Raw genomic sequence first — 16,449 nt, 5'->3', positions numbered from 1 at the left:
GATAGATTTCTTGTGTGAGCAGGAGACCAGGTGGAAAGGGAGTGGAACTAAAGTGATAGGAAATGGGTAGAAGCTTTATTACAGTGTGTCACGAGAGAGAAGAAATGGAGTTGGAATTATAGTAAGTAACAACTGGAAGGAAAAAGTGGTAGAAGTAAAGAGAGTAAATGATAGGCTTTTAAAGATTCCAATAATAATAGGGGACAAAGTAGTAAATATAATATCAGCATACGCTCCTCAAATGGGGTGCCAAGAGCAAGAGAAAGAATTATTTAAACAAGAGTTTGAGGCTGTCATTAGAGCTGTGAGGGGGGAGGAGAAAATAATGATGGGAACTGATATGAATGGCAGGGTGGGAAAGAGAAGAGATGGGTATGAGGAGGTACATGGAGGCCATGGGTTTGGAATTAGAAATGAAGATGGGGATTATATATTGGAGATGGCCCAGAGTTTTGAATTGGCATGTATGAACACATGGTTTCAGAAGTTGGATAAGTACTTGATAACGTATGAAAGTGAAGGAGTGCAAAGCCAAATAGATTACATCCTGGTTAGAGGAGCCAACAAAAGGAATGTGATGAACTGCAAAGTAATCTTGGGAGAAACATGTGTTAAACAACATAGGTTGGTGGTGATGGATTTGAAAATGAGAGGGAGGAAATCTAAAAGGAGAAAGTGGAGATCTAGAATTAAGATTTGGGAACTTAAAGGAGAAAAGGGAGAGCAATTTAGGAGGATTGTGAGAGAGAGATGGCAGGAAAGGGGGAACAGAGAAGTTGGACAGGGTAACAGAGTTGAAAATATGCAGGCAGACATGAGAGAAATATGTGTCGGGAAAGCAGAGGAACTGGTGGGAAGAACCAGTGGATATAGCGTGCCGAGAGGAGAAAAGTGGTGGTGGAATGGAGAGGTGCAAGAATCAATTAAAAGAAAATTAAAAGCATTTAAGGACTGGAAAGTAAGGCATGCACAGGGTGCAGAGGAAAGGTACAGAGAAGAGGAAAGAGATGCAAGGAGGGGGTTAGGTATTGGAAGGACGGCAGAGCAGTTGAATGAAAGACTAGGAACAAGAGAAGGAGAAAAGGATATCTATAAGATATCAAATTTGAGGAAAAGGCAGAGACAGGATTTGGGTAAATTGGGGGTCATCAAGGGTAGAGATGGAAATATATTGTATAGGGATGAAGACATTAAGAAGAGATGGAGTGAGTATTTTGAACAACTTTTAAATACTGAAAATGAGAGAGAGGAGATGGGGGAAGAACAGAGGGTGGAGGGACCAGTGGTGGAGATACAGGATAGAGAATAGTGGGGAAGATAACAGAAAAATCGTGCAAATGATGATACAAGCATCAAATTTGGCACAAGTGTCCTCCAAGGTATACTAATCAAATCTGCCTGATTGGCCAATTGAAAATCTAAGATGGCGGCAATTTTCAAGATGGGCCGCATAAAATAACCGCCCGAAGTAAATGTTTTGCTTAGAAATATTTGTAGTTGTCTGATTTGCATGATCTAAGTGTGGATTCCTATGTTTTGAAGCCTGCTGAACTATATTTTCCTGTTTAAAAAGCACTCTGAGACATATTTCTCAAGATGACTACCAAGATGTTTGTCTTTCTTTACATAAGTTTTGTCCCGGCTAGTACATTTTCAAAGTTATGCATACCGTGCTGCTGTTTCTCGATCTACTACTGTTCACATATGCAGCTGCAGAGTGATGTGCAGCAAAGCTCTGCCTGAGAGCACTTGCATCTTCCTTTGCAAACCTTACAGGAGCACTTTGTCAATTCTTGACAGCTTGCTGCAATCGGTGGTAGTGTTGTCCAATGTATCTGCCATGCCTCTCCTTTCTGTGTCCACCCCCATTAAGCTGGACTGCTCATGTGTGGATTACAGTGGGTTGCCTGTCCCCAGATGATCCCAGCCTGGTAGGCTGCACGCTTTGCATGTTCTCTGAGGGCTGCCTGTGTTGGTGGAATTGAGTTGCATGGCCTCTGCTTGCGGGCAAACAGATCTAGTCTTGCTTCATCCACACCAGTGGCTGCGCTTAATCTGTCATACATGTTGACAACGAATCTGCATGTCAAGATCACGAATCAGTGTTGGATGCTGGCTGAGATTGATGAATGTTTCAGTAATATCATCAAACACATTCCAAGTCTGCCATGCAGATTTCTTTGCTTTCCCACACAAGGCAGACACAATGTCACATCCCGTAAATGCGTGAAAGTAGGGGATCCCTCTAGCTTTCTCAAGCCCAATTGCAGAAACTACCTCATGGACTGGAATCCATCGCATATGGGCTCCTTAGCCAAAGGCAATCCACGTTTCCTGAAGACCTAGTTTCTGGAAGGATGGCAGTACAGATATTGCTATGACTAGCACATCTGTGTCATTAGCCTTGATGATTATAGACTTGCTCCTGTCAGTTGTTGCATCCCTAGCATAGAAGTTGTGATATAGCAAAGTCTGATTTTGATGCTCCATGATGGAGTTGGGACTTGATGTCTGCACCATGTTTGATCATGCATACAAACTGAAGCAGTGATGGTGTCACAGCCTGCTCTAAGTCTTTGTCATGAAAATAGCTGCTGAAATTCGACTTCTGATGGAGCATGTTTTGTCTTACTATCCCAGCAGCTTTTGCTAGAGGGATCACTTCACCATAACAGGATGCTTCTGATAGGACTGAACCTACATCAGTTTCAACAGCCAACGGAACTTCTCGTCCTTGGCGATTAGCTTGCAGCTGTGGAATGTGCAAAAGCAGCTGATCCTTGAGTCGAGTAGGATGAACATCAGGCGAGTCAACACCAAGCTGTTCTAGCCTCTGCTTGCAAATCTTGGTCAAATCAGCAAGCTTGAAAATTGGTGGCCTCTCACTGGCATTTTTCATCTCGCAGATGTAGGTGACTAGTTCAGGGAAAGCAATTGGATATGCATCCTTCCAGTGTTCCTGGGCTTTTGTTTTAGTTTCTTGGAGCTTTTGTGGAATCTTACTTCTACTGCCCTCATCACTAGTACCTACATGACTTGCTCTTTTTTCAGCTCGGTGTAACTTTGTATTGTTGAACAGAAGCCTGTGACTCTCATGATATTGTGCCTTATTTTTTCTCAATGTTTCCTCTATCCCAGAACCTTCGTCAAGTCTTGCAGGGTCTAACTTGATTGGTAGTGCATTGAGTGAGTGAAACAGAAGAATATTCTTTGCCAGGTTCGTATATCCATCATTCCCTCTTCTGGCAGGATTGGCCTGGGGAGATTTTAGATCTTCTTTCTTAACCTTCTGATATAGGCAACACTTGGTTCAGTCTGTTTTCCATGATCGTCCAGTAGAGTTCGCATCCATGATTACAATTACTTTCAGGGTCGAGGGTTTATCCTTTTACCACCCTGTACATGTTATAGTATAATAGGCCTCTTATGTCCTGTAATATACAATAGGCGCTTTCCTGTATGGGATACAACTAGGTTCTTGCACTGTGCCATACACCTAGTCCGATCGTTCATCCAGTGTCATAAGTCCCGTGCATTCTGTACACCATCCAGATAACTAAAACCTTGTTATCCTTGGTTCGGCTCTCCCGCACTGGCACGTCCTGTCCATTCAGGTGTGGCTGCCTAACTGATTTAGGGTTGATTAGGCAGCATTTGGGATACTAGTAGGTTGTTGCAGTATGATGCCAACACAAATTTCCTACTTAGCTGACACTGAACCCCATGCTGAGTTTCACAGCAGTGATGTCACCAATGTGCCTTGGTAGTGCCTGACAATCACTCCTTTAATACAGTGCCTTAACCATGTTATAAACTAGAAAATATACATCAGCAGGCTTAAAAACATAGGAATCCACACTTAGATCATGCAATTTGGACAACTACAAATATTTCTAAGCAAAATATCAACTTTGGGTGGTTATTTTGGCGGCCATCTTGAAAAATGGCCACCATTTGGGATTTTCAGTTGGCCAATCGGGCAGATTTGATTAGTATCTCTTGGAGAACAATTGTGCCAAATTTGATGCCTGTATTATCATTTGCACGGTTCTTCTAAAAAATTACTCTTATCTGCCCTACTAGAATGGAAAAGCACCAGGTCCATGAGAGTTCCAAATTAAAATGATCAAATACTGGGTACAGAGGGGGAGAAATGGATGATGGATTTATTAAAAGCTATATGGGAAGAGGAGGAAATGTCAAGGGACTGGGAGGAGAGTCTTATGGTACAGAGCATGGATTGAAAGTTTTAGAGAGGGTACTGGATGAGAGATTAAAAGAAATTGTAAAGATCAGGAAGCAGCAGTATGGATTCATTAGAGGAAGAGGGACAGTGGATGCCATCTTCATAGTAGGACAACTACAGGAAAAGAGGCTAGAGGGAAACTAGGAGCTTTATTGTGCATTTATAGACCTGGAGAAAGCATACAATAGAATCCCAAGGGAAATGATGTTTTGGTGTTTGAGGAAAAGGAAAGCCCCAGAAAAGTTGGTTAGGCTGGTCGAGATGATGTATCAGAGAACGACCACAAAAGTAATAACAGCAGTTGGGGAAACAGAAAACTTTAGAGTTAGTGTTGGATACACCAGGGGTCAGCATTAAGCCCATTTTTGTTTGTGCTGGTCATGGATATGTTGAGTAAAGAGATCAGGAATGAAGTGCTGTGGGAGTTGTTGTACACTGATGATCTGGTGATTACTGCTGAAGATGAGGAGGACCTACAGAGAAGGGTTGGAGAGTGGCAGGGGTCTTTAGAGAGGGGTGGCTTAAAGGTGAATGTGAATAATACAGAGGTCTTAGTGTGCAATAGGGAAGATAGAGACAGAATAGTAATACAAGAAAGAAGAGGCTCAATTATAAAACAGGTGGAAAAGTTTAAATACTTAGGATCTACTTTAAGCCAAGAGGGAGGATGTGAGGCTGAAGTGGACAGTAGGATAAAAGCAGCTTGGGAGAGGTTGGAGAGATGTAGCTGGAGTTGTATGTGATAAGAAAATGACAACCAAGCTAAAAGTCAAGATCTATAGCACAGTGATAAGACCAGTGTTAATGTATGGAACAGAAACATGGGCTCTAAGAAGAAAAGAGGAAGTAAAGCTTGAGAGAATAGCGATGAGAATGCTGAGGTGGATTATGGGAATATCACTGCTTGAGAGATTGGAAAATGATGAAATAAGAAGAAGAGCAGGCTTAGTAAAGATAACAGAGGTGATAAGGGAGTCACGATTGAGATGGTATGGGCATGTGTTAAGTGATGAGAAGGGAGTGAAGAGGGCTTGGGAAGAACCTGTTAGAGGAAGAAGATCGAAAGGGAGACAGAGAATTAGGTGGCGAGATAAAGTGAAGGAAGATATGGAGAGAAGAGGTTTGTTGGAGGATGATGCCTTTGTTAGAAGGCAGTGGAGAAGGCGCATCAGGCAACCGACCCCTTAATGTAGGGATAATGGTGGGAAAGAAGAAGACAGAGATGTTTCAGTCATTAGCCAAAGCCCATTGTCAGGGCAAAAAAATTTATAAAAAAAAACATACTCGAAACAAATATTGTACACATTTCAGTTAAGAAAAATGAAGAATACCAAATTTTGCAGTCCAAGATGATTTTCCATGAATCCAGACAGAGTTCCATTAGTCAGTAGCCATTCACTGTCCAGCACAGTTCATACTGAGAGATTTTCACACCACTTCCAAATTTATATTTGTAGACTAAGCTTGTCCCAGATTCCTTCAAAGGGCGCCAATGCCATCTCAAGGTAAGCCACCAGGCTCCGGTTCAGTTCAGTTCATATTCAGAGGCTTTCAGTTGTTGTCCGAATCTACTTGGATCTCCTAGGAGTCACATGTTTCTGGCATTGACTTTCTATATTTGCTTAAAGAGCTCATGCACATGTTGCGTCGGAAACACCCACACCCATAATATATATATATATATATATATATATATATATATATATATATATATATATATATATATATATATATATATATATATATATATATATATATATATATATATATATATATATATATCTCTGCTGTTTGCCCTCGTAACATTTATTTGTAGTAATATCAGACTGACCAAGACAGGGAAAAGCCTTTGTCCTGCAGGGGAGCGTCGACAGTTCAAACTTTAATGTTCGTTTGTAGCAAAGAACTCAGTAGCATTAGGGATTTAACCCCCATAGGAAATTTCCATATTCAACTTTACAAAAGGTGGCCTTAAGCTTTTTATTTACCTGTTCTGCTCGACGGATGTGTTGACAAGTTCCAGACCCCGAGGGCATCAACGGCTGCCCCTGTTTTGACCCAGCTAGTCGGCAGAGAGAGAGAGAATTTAACTCTCAAGGAGAGCGGACATCTTTTCCCGGCTCGGGAACTCCTTGGTCTCTCCGTCTTTCTTTTGTTCTTATGTTACTAAGTGAAGTGGCAAATTAATCCCAGCGTGCCCGATCGACAGTTGATGCGCAGCAACCTTCGTATAACGGTAAGTCTGGAATTTTAGTTCATCCTTCGTTGAGTTACTATTATCTCCCACTTTATTTTGGTTTTCCTTGTTCCCTTCTTCCGCCACCCAGTAGATTACCAAGCACACGTTGCTTTTACGAAGACTAGGTTAAGTATAAGTTTTATTGTTTAGCTTCATCCAAATTATTCCAGTAAGAGTAAATAGGAAGTAGGGAAGGTAAGCAAGTCATTTTAATTCTTTATGCAGTCTTGTGTCGAACCCATTGTTCGGATTAGCCGTTGTGTTTCAATACCATCTTAACGAGTAGAGATCGTCTGCATCCGAAGTTGGTGATGTTTATCGTAAAGTCTTTATTCGTTGAATATTCTTTGTTGAGGTTAATTTCCCTTGACTGGCAACCTTGGTTAATTTAAACAACTGTCTTTGAGGTTAATTCGTAGCTTCATCAACAGGTTACGTGTGTTCTTGGCGTGCAGGGCCTGGTAAAAATTATGTAAATCAAGTAATAAATTCATCAGCCAAGTCTGATGCGTAACAATATATATATATATATATATATATATATATATATATATATATATATATATATATATATATATATATATATATATATATATATATATATATATATATATATATATATATATATATATATATATATATATATATATATATATATATCATCCAAATTCCATAAGAATATTTAAAGAATTATATATTTTATAATTTCTCACATTTTTATAAATGTATAAATGTTGTCTGTATAAAAGAAGATTTTTTCTTACATTTGCAATTTTCTTTTATTGTCTGGAGGGGAAAAGAGGAACGTTGATCGATAAAGTCATATCTGCAGAAAGTTTCTTTTCTTTTGAAGTTAAAGAAAAAAGTTTTTTCGTCGGTATCCATTTTTTCTTTAGGAATATACAGCATACTTTTTCCCTCGAATTTTTGTTAACCACTGAAATGTGAAAGAGATTTTTCGAGTCAAGGTATCGGTGAAAGGAAAACAGAAAGTAAAGAGGAAGAATGCACGTGTAACGTTCATTCAAGGACATTTCTCAGAAAAGGGGAAACTAAGAATGTGCTCAGAATCCGCCTTGTGAGGGAGACACTCAATATGAACCGATAAATTTAAACGAAAAAGTAAGATTTGGAGTTTTCCTTCATAATATTATACCATGTGAAGTCATAGTGCTATGTCTTCCATTCACTTTCAGTTAAGTAACTCATCTTGAAAATATAAGTCAAAGAAGTACTTGTGTAGGTGTTGGTTATTTTCTAAAGATGATGTAGTTTTCGGAGTTTTATTATTGATACAATATTGTTATACAAGTTTTTTTGAGTTGTCCCATTGGCATTCATGGGCATAAACAGTTAAGTATCTTGTAACATTTTCTGCTTTTTATAATGTAATGGCGCTGCAAGCATCACAGATTTTCATATGCAAATAATATACTTATAATATTAGAAATATCTCCATCTTCTTTGGGGAAAATAACATTTGTTCTTCCTATAAAAAAATTCTAATATTTCATATATAATACTGGGAATTTATTTCAATGTGCTCTTTAATTCTTTGCTCATTCCCTTAGTCTTTTCTTCCCTACCTATATTACTCATGCCCTTCTTCCTCTTGCAGTGAATCACCCATATATAATTTCTGAGGCCTTTTTTCTAAAGTTTGATTATGACTTTATGATTCTAAAGAATTAATGTATTTTCCCTTTACATACTATTGAAGTATAGCGTTAAAGGTCAGCTAGGATAAACTACATCGTATTATCTCTCAAAGATTTAAATGTTCAAATCTAAGATGTTAGATGTTACATGTCAGTAGAATATGCTTTATTTCATTCTACGAATTTACCAATAATCAACATTCATGCTATAGTATAGCACTTGTGGAATTTATAATAGCAATTTTCTTTTGGCTTTAAAACCAATATTGACAGTTTTAGATATCTGGAGTTCAAAGTTCTCACTATTCTACAAGGAGAGGAGAAGATACATCCCGGATATCAGCTGTCAAACGGTTAGAAAATATCTGAAATCGTATCTAAAACACTCCGGACATCTTTTCATTCAATATTACTCATAAATTCATCCGCAGACTAGGATTGATGGTTAATTAAAATTTCCTGGCATCGCAATCGCAAACGTAGAAAAGGTATGGAGAGAGAGAGAGAGAGAGAGAGAGAGAGAGAGAGAGAGAGAGAGAGAGAGAGAGAGAGAGAATCCTTTAGAGAATATGAGCTCTCTCTTCCAGTCTCGGCTTCCATCCACTCGCCCATTTCACCTACTCAGAAATACGACAAACTCAAGTTCTAATTAACAGAATGGATCTCGGCTAGAGAGATTTGAAACAATTAAAGACATTAGAGAGTGAAAAAAAAAATTAAGTACTCTCGGTACGTAGACCAGGATTAGCATTATGCAGAGGCATTAAAGTAGTCTTGGGCTTCTCAAAGGAAACCGTTAACTAGCTGTTCCGTCAGGCTGACCTTTAGAAAACTACCCAGTAAAAGTGAGGGAGAAAATCTGCTAAGGGTACTTGGGGGTGTGGCGAGGTTGGGGGATTGCTCCTTGCTTATGTTACTAATTCTAGTTCCACGGAATGCGGGAGGTGGCTTAGAGGTTTATATTTAGATAAGTTACTTAGGTTCTTTGATTTTATTAGTAGTGTAACTCCCACGACTTTTCCTATCAGCCATCTAAACACATCTAGTCAGCACAATGACTCTCTCTCTCTCTCTCTCTCTCTCTCTCTCTCTCTCTCTCTCTGTGTTGTACAGCGCTGCAGCATTCAGAGCCAATTATTTGAACGACGATTCAATTATCTGAATCTGTTTCTGGATATTCTAGATCATAAAAATATAAATTATTTCATGCGATAAAGATATTACACAATTCAGTTCTCTTAAGATAAAGAATGATAATGAGTTATAATATGGCTTATGATTTCCATAGTCATCAGTATTATATTATACAATATATTATTATCGTTGTTTCCGTTGCAGCAAGTAGCAGTCATTTGATAAGTCAAACTTATGTTGTCATCAATATTATTGCTGTTATAAACATGCAGATGATGCAAATCGAGCGCCTCTTGTTTTTCGCCTTCCTAAATGCGAAATGAATTGACCTATTGATTTAAGATGATTTAAAGTGGATCAGTGGAGTGTGATTTCGCTGATTTCACACCGACTATAAATTTTGCTGATCCATTCTGAATCAGTTCGCTGTGTACTGGTAACCGTTGTCTGATAAAACTGATAACGTGGCATTGCGAATTGTTGCTTTCGACTCAAAGCTATGTTTTTTCCTCACATACTTGAAGAAAATATCATTAATATCAGAAACCCTTGGTAATAATGGCAGTATTTGCTACATCTCGGGATGATGACATTTGTACTTTGTTCAACAAATCTGTGGTACTTTTGCAGCATTGTAATAATGTTCTCCTGCCTGTTTTCTACATCATCTCGGGATAATTGTCTTTTAAATAGATTTAGACCTTCACCGTGAGACATCCTGTTTGATGACGTCTTTCACACGTCATATTTTAGGGAACTTTTGTTCCCCAGTTAGTGCCTGGCCATTAGATATGATGCTTACTACGCGTTTAGCACAGCGTCAATATCTGCAATCTACTGAGGTACAAAGATGTCTTGCTGTCAGGGAAGTTGACTATTATGAGTAAAAAAGGAGCTGTATTGTTGTTGAACCTTTCATTTGTTTATGCACGGATATAATTTTTGTTTGTTGGCTCTCTTATTGAATTGTTTACATAATTAATTTAACCGTTATAACTTATTGCTATGTTTTTACGCTTGATGTCACGAAAAAGATATCTGTTCTTTGGAAGTCTTCACATTAAGTTTATGTCGTTTTTAGCTTGATGTATGTGATGAGTTTCACAAACGTTACACTACCGTCACAAAATTATTATTATTCATACATAAGTAACCTCTCTCTCTCTCTCTCTCTCTCTCTCTCTCTCTCTCTCTCTCACACACACACACACACACACACGCATACGCACACTACAGGCGCGCGCACAGATTCATGCAAAGCTATATCGGAACTTTCAATGCCCCCTGATTCAACCATAAAGCAGATGTGGCTTTTCCCGTGCTTTTAGATCGCATAAAAGTTTGAAAACAATTGTAATGCTGGGCGAATAAAATGCATTTAATTGTGCTCTTTCAGAATAAAACAAACATCTTCGTTGACTTAAAAATAGCGTGAAAATATAATAATAACAATTAAAGTGTCAAGACCATATACTGTTATTATTTTCTGTTATATCTGTCATTTTTAATGGTGGTAGTACCAGTAGTAGCAGTCTTCGTTGTTATTATTATTATTGCTGTAGGATTAGCTGTTTATTTCAAAGTCCTTCAAGGAGAATTTACTGAAATAAAGCCTTTCTTTTTATAATAAATTTATGTCATATCGGTCATTTTTTTAACCACAGGCATGTCTTTGTTTACCCACTAGTATTACTTGAGAACCCACGATAATGGAGGAAAATGTTATCCTTATTTATTATCGCCATAACCAAGGTTTTAATTCTTTTCAATAGATGTACATTTAATACACAAAATTCCTTTTGATTGCAGCGTTAGAGAATCATATACCTCCAGTATAGGAAAAGAAAATAAAACTTTTCCATTTGAACTAAGCACATAAACAAGGTCCACTTTGTAGTTCCACTGACATACTTTTAAGGTCGTTGAACGAAGACCGTAACTTCAGTGGCGTAAGCCTGTTTGTCTAGTCCTTTCACAATTTTCATTAACAAATTGAATTCACTGCGTACGAAATTTCATCCTCTTATTACTTCTTAGCATATCCTTCATTGAAAAAGACATAACTGGAAATTATAATTATCTTCTTGCAATTACTGGAAAGTCTCAGAGATCTGGTACTTTGAAATCGGGATATTACGGTGATAAACCCAGTTTTGTTTAAAACTAGGTACAAGGAAATTTATGGTATATATATATATATATATATATTTTATACTATTATATATATATATATTTATTTATATATATATATTCCTTTCATGTATTACACAGCACACAAACCTCAGACACACTCACACACAAAATGCACATTTCCCATATCCTTCATTATTATCGCCATATATAATATTTTTATTATTTATAATAGATGTACATTTAACTGGATCTACAAATTCATAATTGAGGTGTCTAGTGTCAAGGCATTCATATACCTTTGCAGTTTATTTCTAAGGCCGAAAGTTTCAAATTAAATCTTTGCATTTGAAGACTGAAATATATGTAAACAAGATTTACCAAATTTTATACATAAAAGTTCCACTAATTAAAACCATTAAAAATTAGGTTTAAAGTTGAAAACACCTTGACACTAAAAGAATCAGTGGACGGTGGTTAAATAAAACTATTGAGTCTAAGAATCCTTTCAAAGATAAAACAAACAAAGAAGAATTGGACCATCAGGAAATTGAGTCATCCTTGGATGTTTAATAATTCTCTCAGTTTTATCCTTCATTGAAAAAGACATAACTGGAAATTATATTATACAGAAATCTTTATGATGTTTTGCAAAGTTTCTCATGGTTCCTTATTTGTGAAATCGTTGGCCTTTAAATAAACTGTAAACCCAGTTTTGTTTATTTCATAGGTATATATATATATATATATATATATATATATATATATATATATATATATATATATATATATATATATATATATATATATATATATACACACTTCTAGCCTATACTTGATTTAAGTCTCTGTTTTATGAACAGAGGTTTAATCTCGCTTATCCTGAGACATTGTGTGATAGCAGTAACGTGAGCCGGCATCATAAGTTATATCTTTATAACTAAAATCTAAGGACTACTGGAATGAGATACTATATACAAAACTAAAACCCTTTATTGACAAAATCAACGAAAAATAAATATAAAAATTACGAAAATGAAATCTAATGTTTCACATAACTATCAGAAAATCTTCTATAATGCTCCAAACTCATAAACCCCCAATTACAGAAAATAACTCATCTGTCAAAACATGAACACGTCAATCAATTAAAACAGGTCATCTCAAATGTCATACCACTCTTTTCCTCGTAGGAGGGAGAGAGGAAAAGGAATAGGAATGGAGTGGAACAGAAATACCTGTGAAAGAAGAAACGTCACATTAAAAATCATAAAATGTAAAAATTGCAGAAATACATCTTCCACTGTCACAGGAGACACCGTGTATATAGTTCTGAAAAACAAAGTCTAAAAACGTAATGAATTCTTACTCATACAAGTCCTCTGGGACAGTCTCCATGTGAAAAAATCACTAATCTTCAAAACCGGATCTAAAAATTCGAACAACGGTTTATTATATTCATTATGTAACGCACGAACGAACGTACTTTTGTATGACATCATTCGAAAAGAATGACACGCCTCTGACTTCGGTCACGGTTAAACGTAACCATACATTATTAAGAAGAATCCTTCAAAACAGGAAGAAACTGGTTCAATTCTAAACGTTAAAACAAACTTGTCACAAGGAATTTCTTCGACCCATGGTATGCAATGTTTCAACAGTATCCCATCTGCTGAGTAACGACCCTGGATGTTGACCCAATTTTCAAAGGTCACCTTCCCATGAGCCTTTATATATTATATATATATTTATATATATATATATATATATATATATATATATATATGTCTGTATATGCCTATTATATATATATATATATATATAAATATATATATATTATATTTATATATATATATATGTATATGGTATATATATATATATATATATATATGTATGGCCTATATATATATAAATATATATATAATATTGTATATATATATATATATGTATATATAATATATACGATATATATATATATATATATATATATATATATATATATATATATATATATATATATATATATATATATATATATATATATATATATATATATATATATATATATATATATATATATATATATATATATATATATATATATATATATATATATATATATATATATATATATATATATATATATATATATATATAATATATATAAAATAAAAATAAGAGGTTAAATTTATACTCAATTTATTTTGGGCTCATTTCCTTAATTAGGTACTATATATTGTAGAAGCCGTATAATATATATTATTACAAAATAGAGCCTTCTTCACAGTAACTCCATTTTTTTCTTTTTGAATTCTCTAATAACAAAGAATATTGAATAATTCCTTAAAAACTGCATTAATAATTTTCCCATTAGCCTCCCTAGGGAAGGAGCTTTTTGGGGTAATGTCATAAATTAGTTTTATTGGGCGTGATGTTTAAGCTCGCTTGTAACGGAAAATGAGAAGTTCCTAACCGCTTTCATTAAAATCAGTTATGATAACATTCTTTACACCCTATTCTATGTTAAAAGAAAAATTTAAATTTTTCTTTAGCATAAAACTTGCCTCTAACTCTACGGAGATTTATTCTCCTCGATAATAAATTTCTTCCTTCTAATACCTTACAGCTTCTGTTCTTTCTTTTTATCCCGTTCCACTGATCTTCTGCGTACTCATTTGATTGTTTTTCTTTTCCCACTCATAATTACTTGTAGAATTTTCCGCTCACAGACGGGCAAGAGGTCTTCCTTTGCTTTCTCTTTATTGTCTCCTAAATTTAAAAGCCATCTATCATTTCGCACGGTGTTACATCTCAGCTTCTTAGAAAAATAATTACTTTTCCTTTCTTCTCAGTCCTCTCGATATGTGCATCCTTTTGTTTCTAAGTAATCTTTTGTTTGCTCAGTGCAGCTTATTGCATTTTTTGGTAAAGCAATTTTATCCGATGGACGAGTATAATGCGTAACTGATATAAATGATAGTACGATTGTTAAGAGTTGGTCTCTTAGCTCGTATGTTATTTCAAACCTCAACACTGTCGTCCCTCTTTTGATTGACCGAGTAACAAGAATTTCATATGATAGGTATAAATATTTTGAGTTTTAATAGCTTAACTTTGATACATAGAAATTTGTATATGAAAGCGTACCATGATTTTGTGACCTAAGTTGAATCGACCAATAAATCTGGCTTTCCAAACCCGGGTGGAAGAGGAGGGTTGAGCATAAGGTTAGCCACCCTCCCCTTGTTAAATGAAATACGGCAACGCCGGCAGTCGCACATGTAATAATATATATATATTATATATATATATGTATATAATATATATGTATATACATACATATATATATATATATATATATATATATATATATATATATATATATATATATATATAATATATATTATATTTTTTGTGTTTTTGCGCCCACAAAAAATGTGACCCAAATTATCACACCATTTTATGACGACACGTTGTTGAAAAGATGTTTCTCTACTTACTCGGTTATTTCTATTAGCCACTGCTAAAGCAGGGCGTTGATTTCTTTCTTCAGCTAATTTTTAGACGTAAAAGTTGAACATCACTCATATATGAGTTCTTGCAATGCGAGAACCCCTAAAATATGCTTTTACTTGTGGGTCGTTAAGTGGACATGGTGACCAGAAATAGAAATGTTCTGTCATGTAGGTATAAGTTTTATAGGTAGACATGTACATTACCACGTGTAAGTCGTGATTGCATTCACAGACAGACATACAGACAGAGAGAGACAGACAGACAAATTCAGAGGCACTTTCTCCCCCCCCCTCCTTAATTCACCTAGTAATGTAAACCACAAACATTATTTAACAAAGAGTATATAACTCAAAAATAACATATTGCTACCTCTTCAATCTTGATTTGCATGACTGGAACAATAACCTAGTTAATTAACTTGCTCATGATTATAATCGGTGTATTTATTAGTAATTTCAGTCGAATAATTTCCAACATTATCATTAAGGATGCCAGATAAATTGAAATTTTCAATTCACTAATTTCACATCATTGAGTCGTAAAACAGCTTTAGAGATCCAAATATAAAATATATGCGTAAGCTAAATCCGGCTTTAATATTGTTTTTTTCCTCCAATTTATTTATATTGTCAAACTGAGAAATAGTCATAATGGTAAGACATGGAATGGTACAGCACATTTTTTAACTTCTTGCTCTGGAATGGCTGGCTCTGGAACAGTATGCTATGCAACGGCATGACCTGATGGAACAGCCTTTGAAGTTCGGTGCTCTGCACATCACGATGTGCAAGAGCAGGCTTTGAAACCGGATTCTTTGCAGTGGCATAATAAGGAACGCAAGCCTCTATGATTGTATACTCTGGAGATCCTTGAAGAACAGGCTCTGCAGCGGTAAGCTCTTCAACCTTTTGCTCTATGGAACAAGTCTTTGGAATAAAATTTCTTTGCAACAGTAAGCTCTGGAACAAAAAAAGAATCTAGAGGAGTTTGATTTAAAATGGCACACTCTAAAACAACAAGATTTAGAACTGTACACTATGCAACAGCATGGCCTGGAGTAACAGACTGAAGTCTGGTGCTCAGCATGGAATGATCTGTTGAACAGTATTCTCTGCAACAATATATGGAACAAAAACCTCAAGAAGGGTATGCTCGGGAGATATTGAAACAGCATGCTCTGGATCAGTATGCTATTCAACCTTAAGACCTGGAATAACAGGCTCTGGAATAGTGTTCTTTAACGGCAGGCTCTGGATCAAAAACTACAACACTATGCTGCAGAATAGCAGACCTTAAAAGAACAGGTTTTGGACCCGTATGCTCGTGAACCTTATGTTGTGAAATAGCATACTTTGCAACTGCATGACCTAGAATACACTGGAATTATAGCCTCTGCAACTACAAGATCTGGAAGAACAGGCTCAGGAGCAGGAGTATCTACGCAACATGATATGGAACAACGGGTTCTTGAACAATAATCTCTGTAAAACCATGATATGGATCTCTGTAACACCATGATATGG

The 16,449-nt window shown here is 35.9% G+C and overlaps 1 protein-coding gene across 1 annotated transcript; it reads left to right on the top strand.

Annotated features, from left to right (window-relative positions):
* Positions 1-241: 241 nt before the first annotated feature.
* LOC136831007 (uncharacterized) lies at positions 242-1,309 on the top strand. Its single transcript, XM_067090949.1, has one exon. It carries the CDS (start codon positions 242-244, stop codon positions 1,307-1,309), a length of 1,068 nt encoding a protein of 355 aa, XP_066947050.1.
* The last annotated feature ends 15,140 nt before the right edge of the window (positions 1,310-16,449 follow it).

Source organism: Macrobrachium rosenbergii, chromosome 48 (genome assembly GCF_040412425.1).
Source record: "Macrobrachium rosenbergii isolate ZJJX-2024 chromosome 48, ASM4041242v1, whole genome shotgun sequence".
NCBI lineage: Eukaryota > Metazoa > Arthropoda > Malacostraca > Decapoda > Palaemonidae > Macrobrachium > Macrobrachium rosenbergii.
Note: the sequence above shows the minus strand (reverse complement) of the source record. Positions and strands in the feature narration are given on the sequence as shown.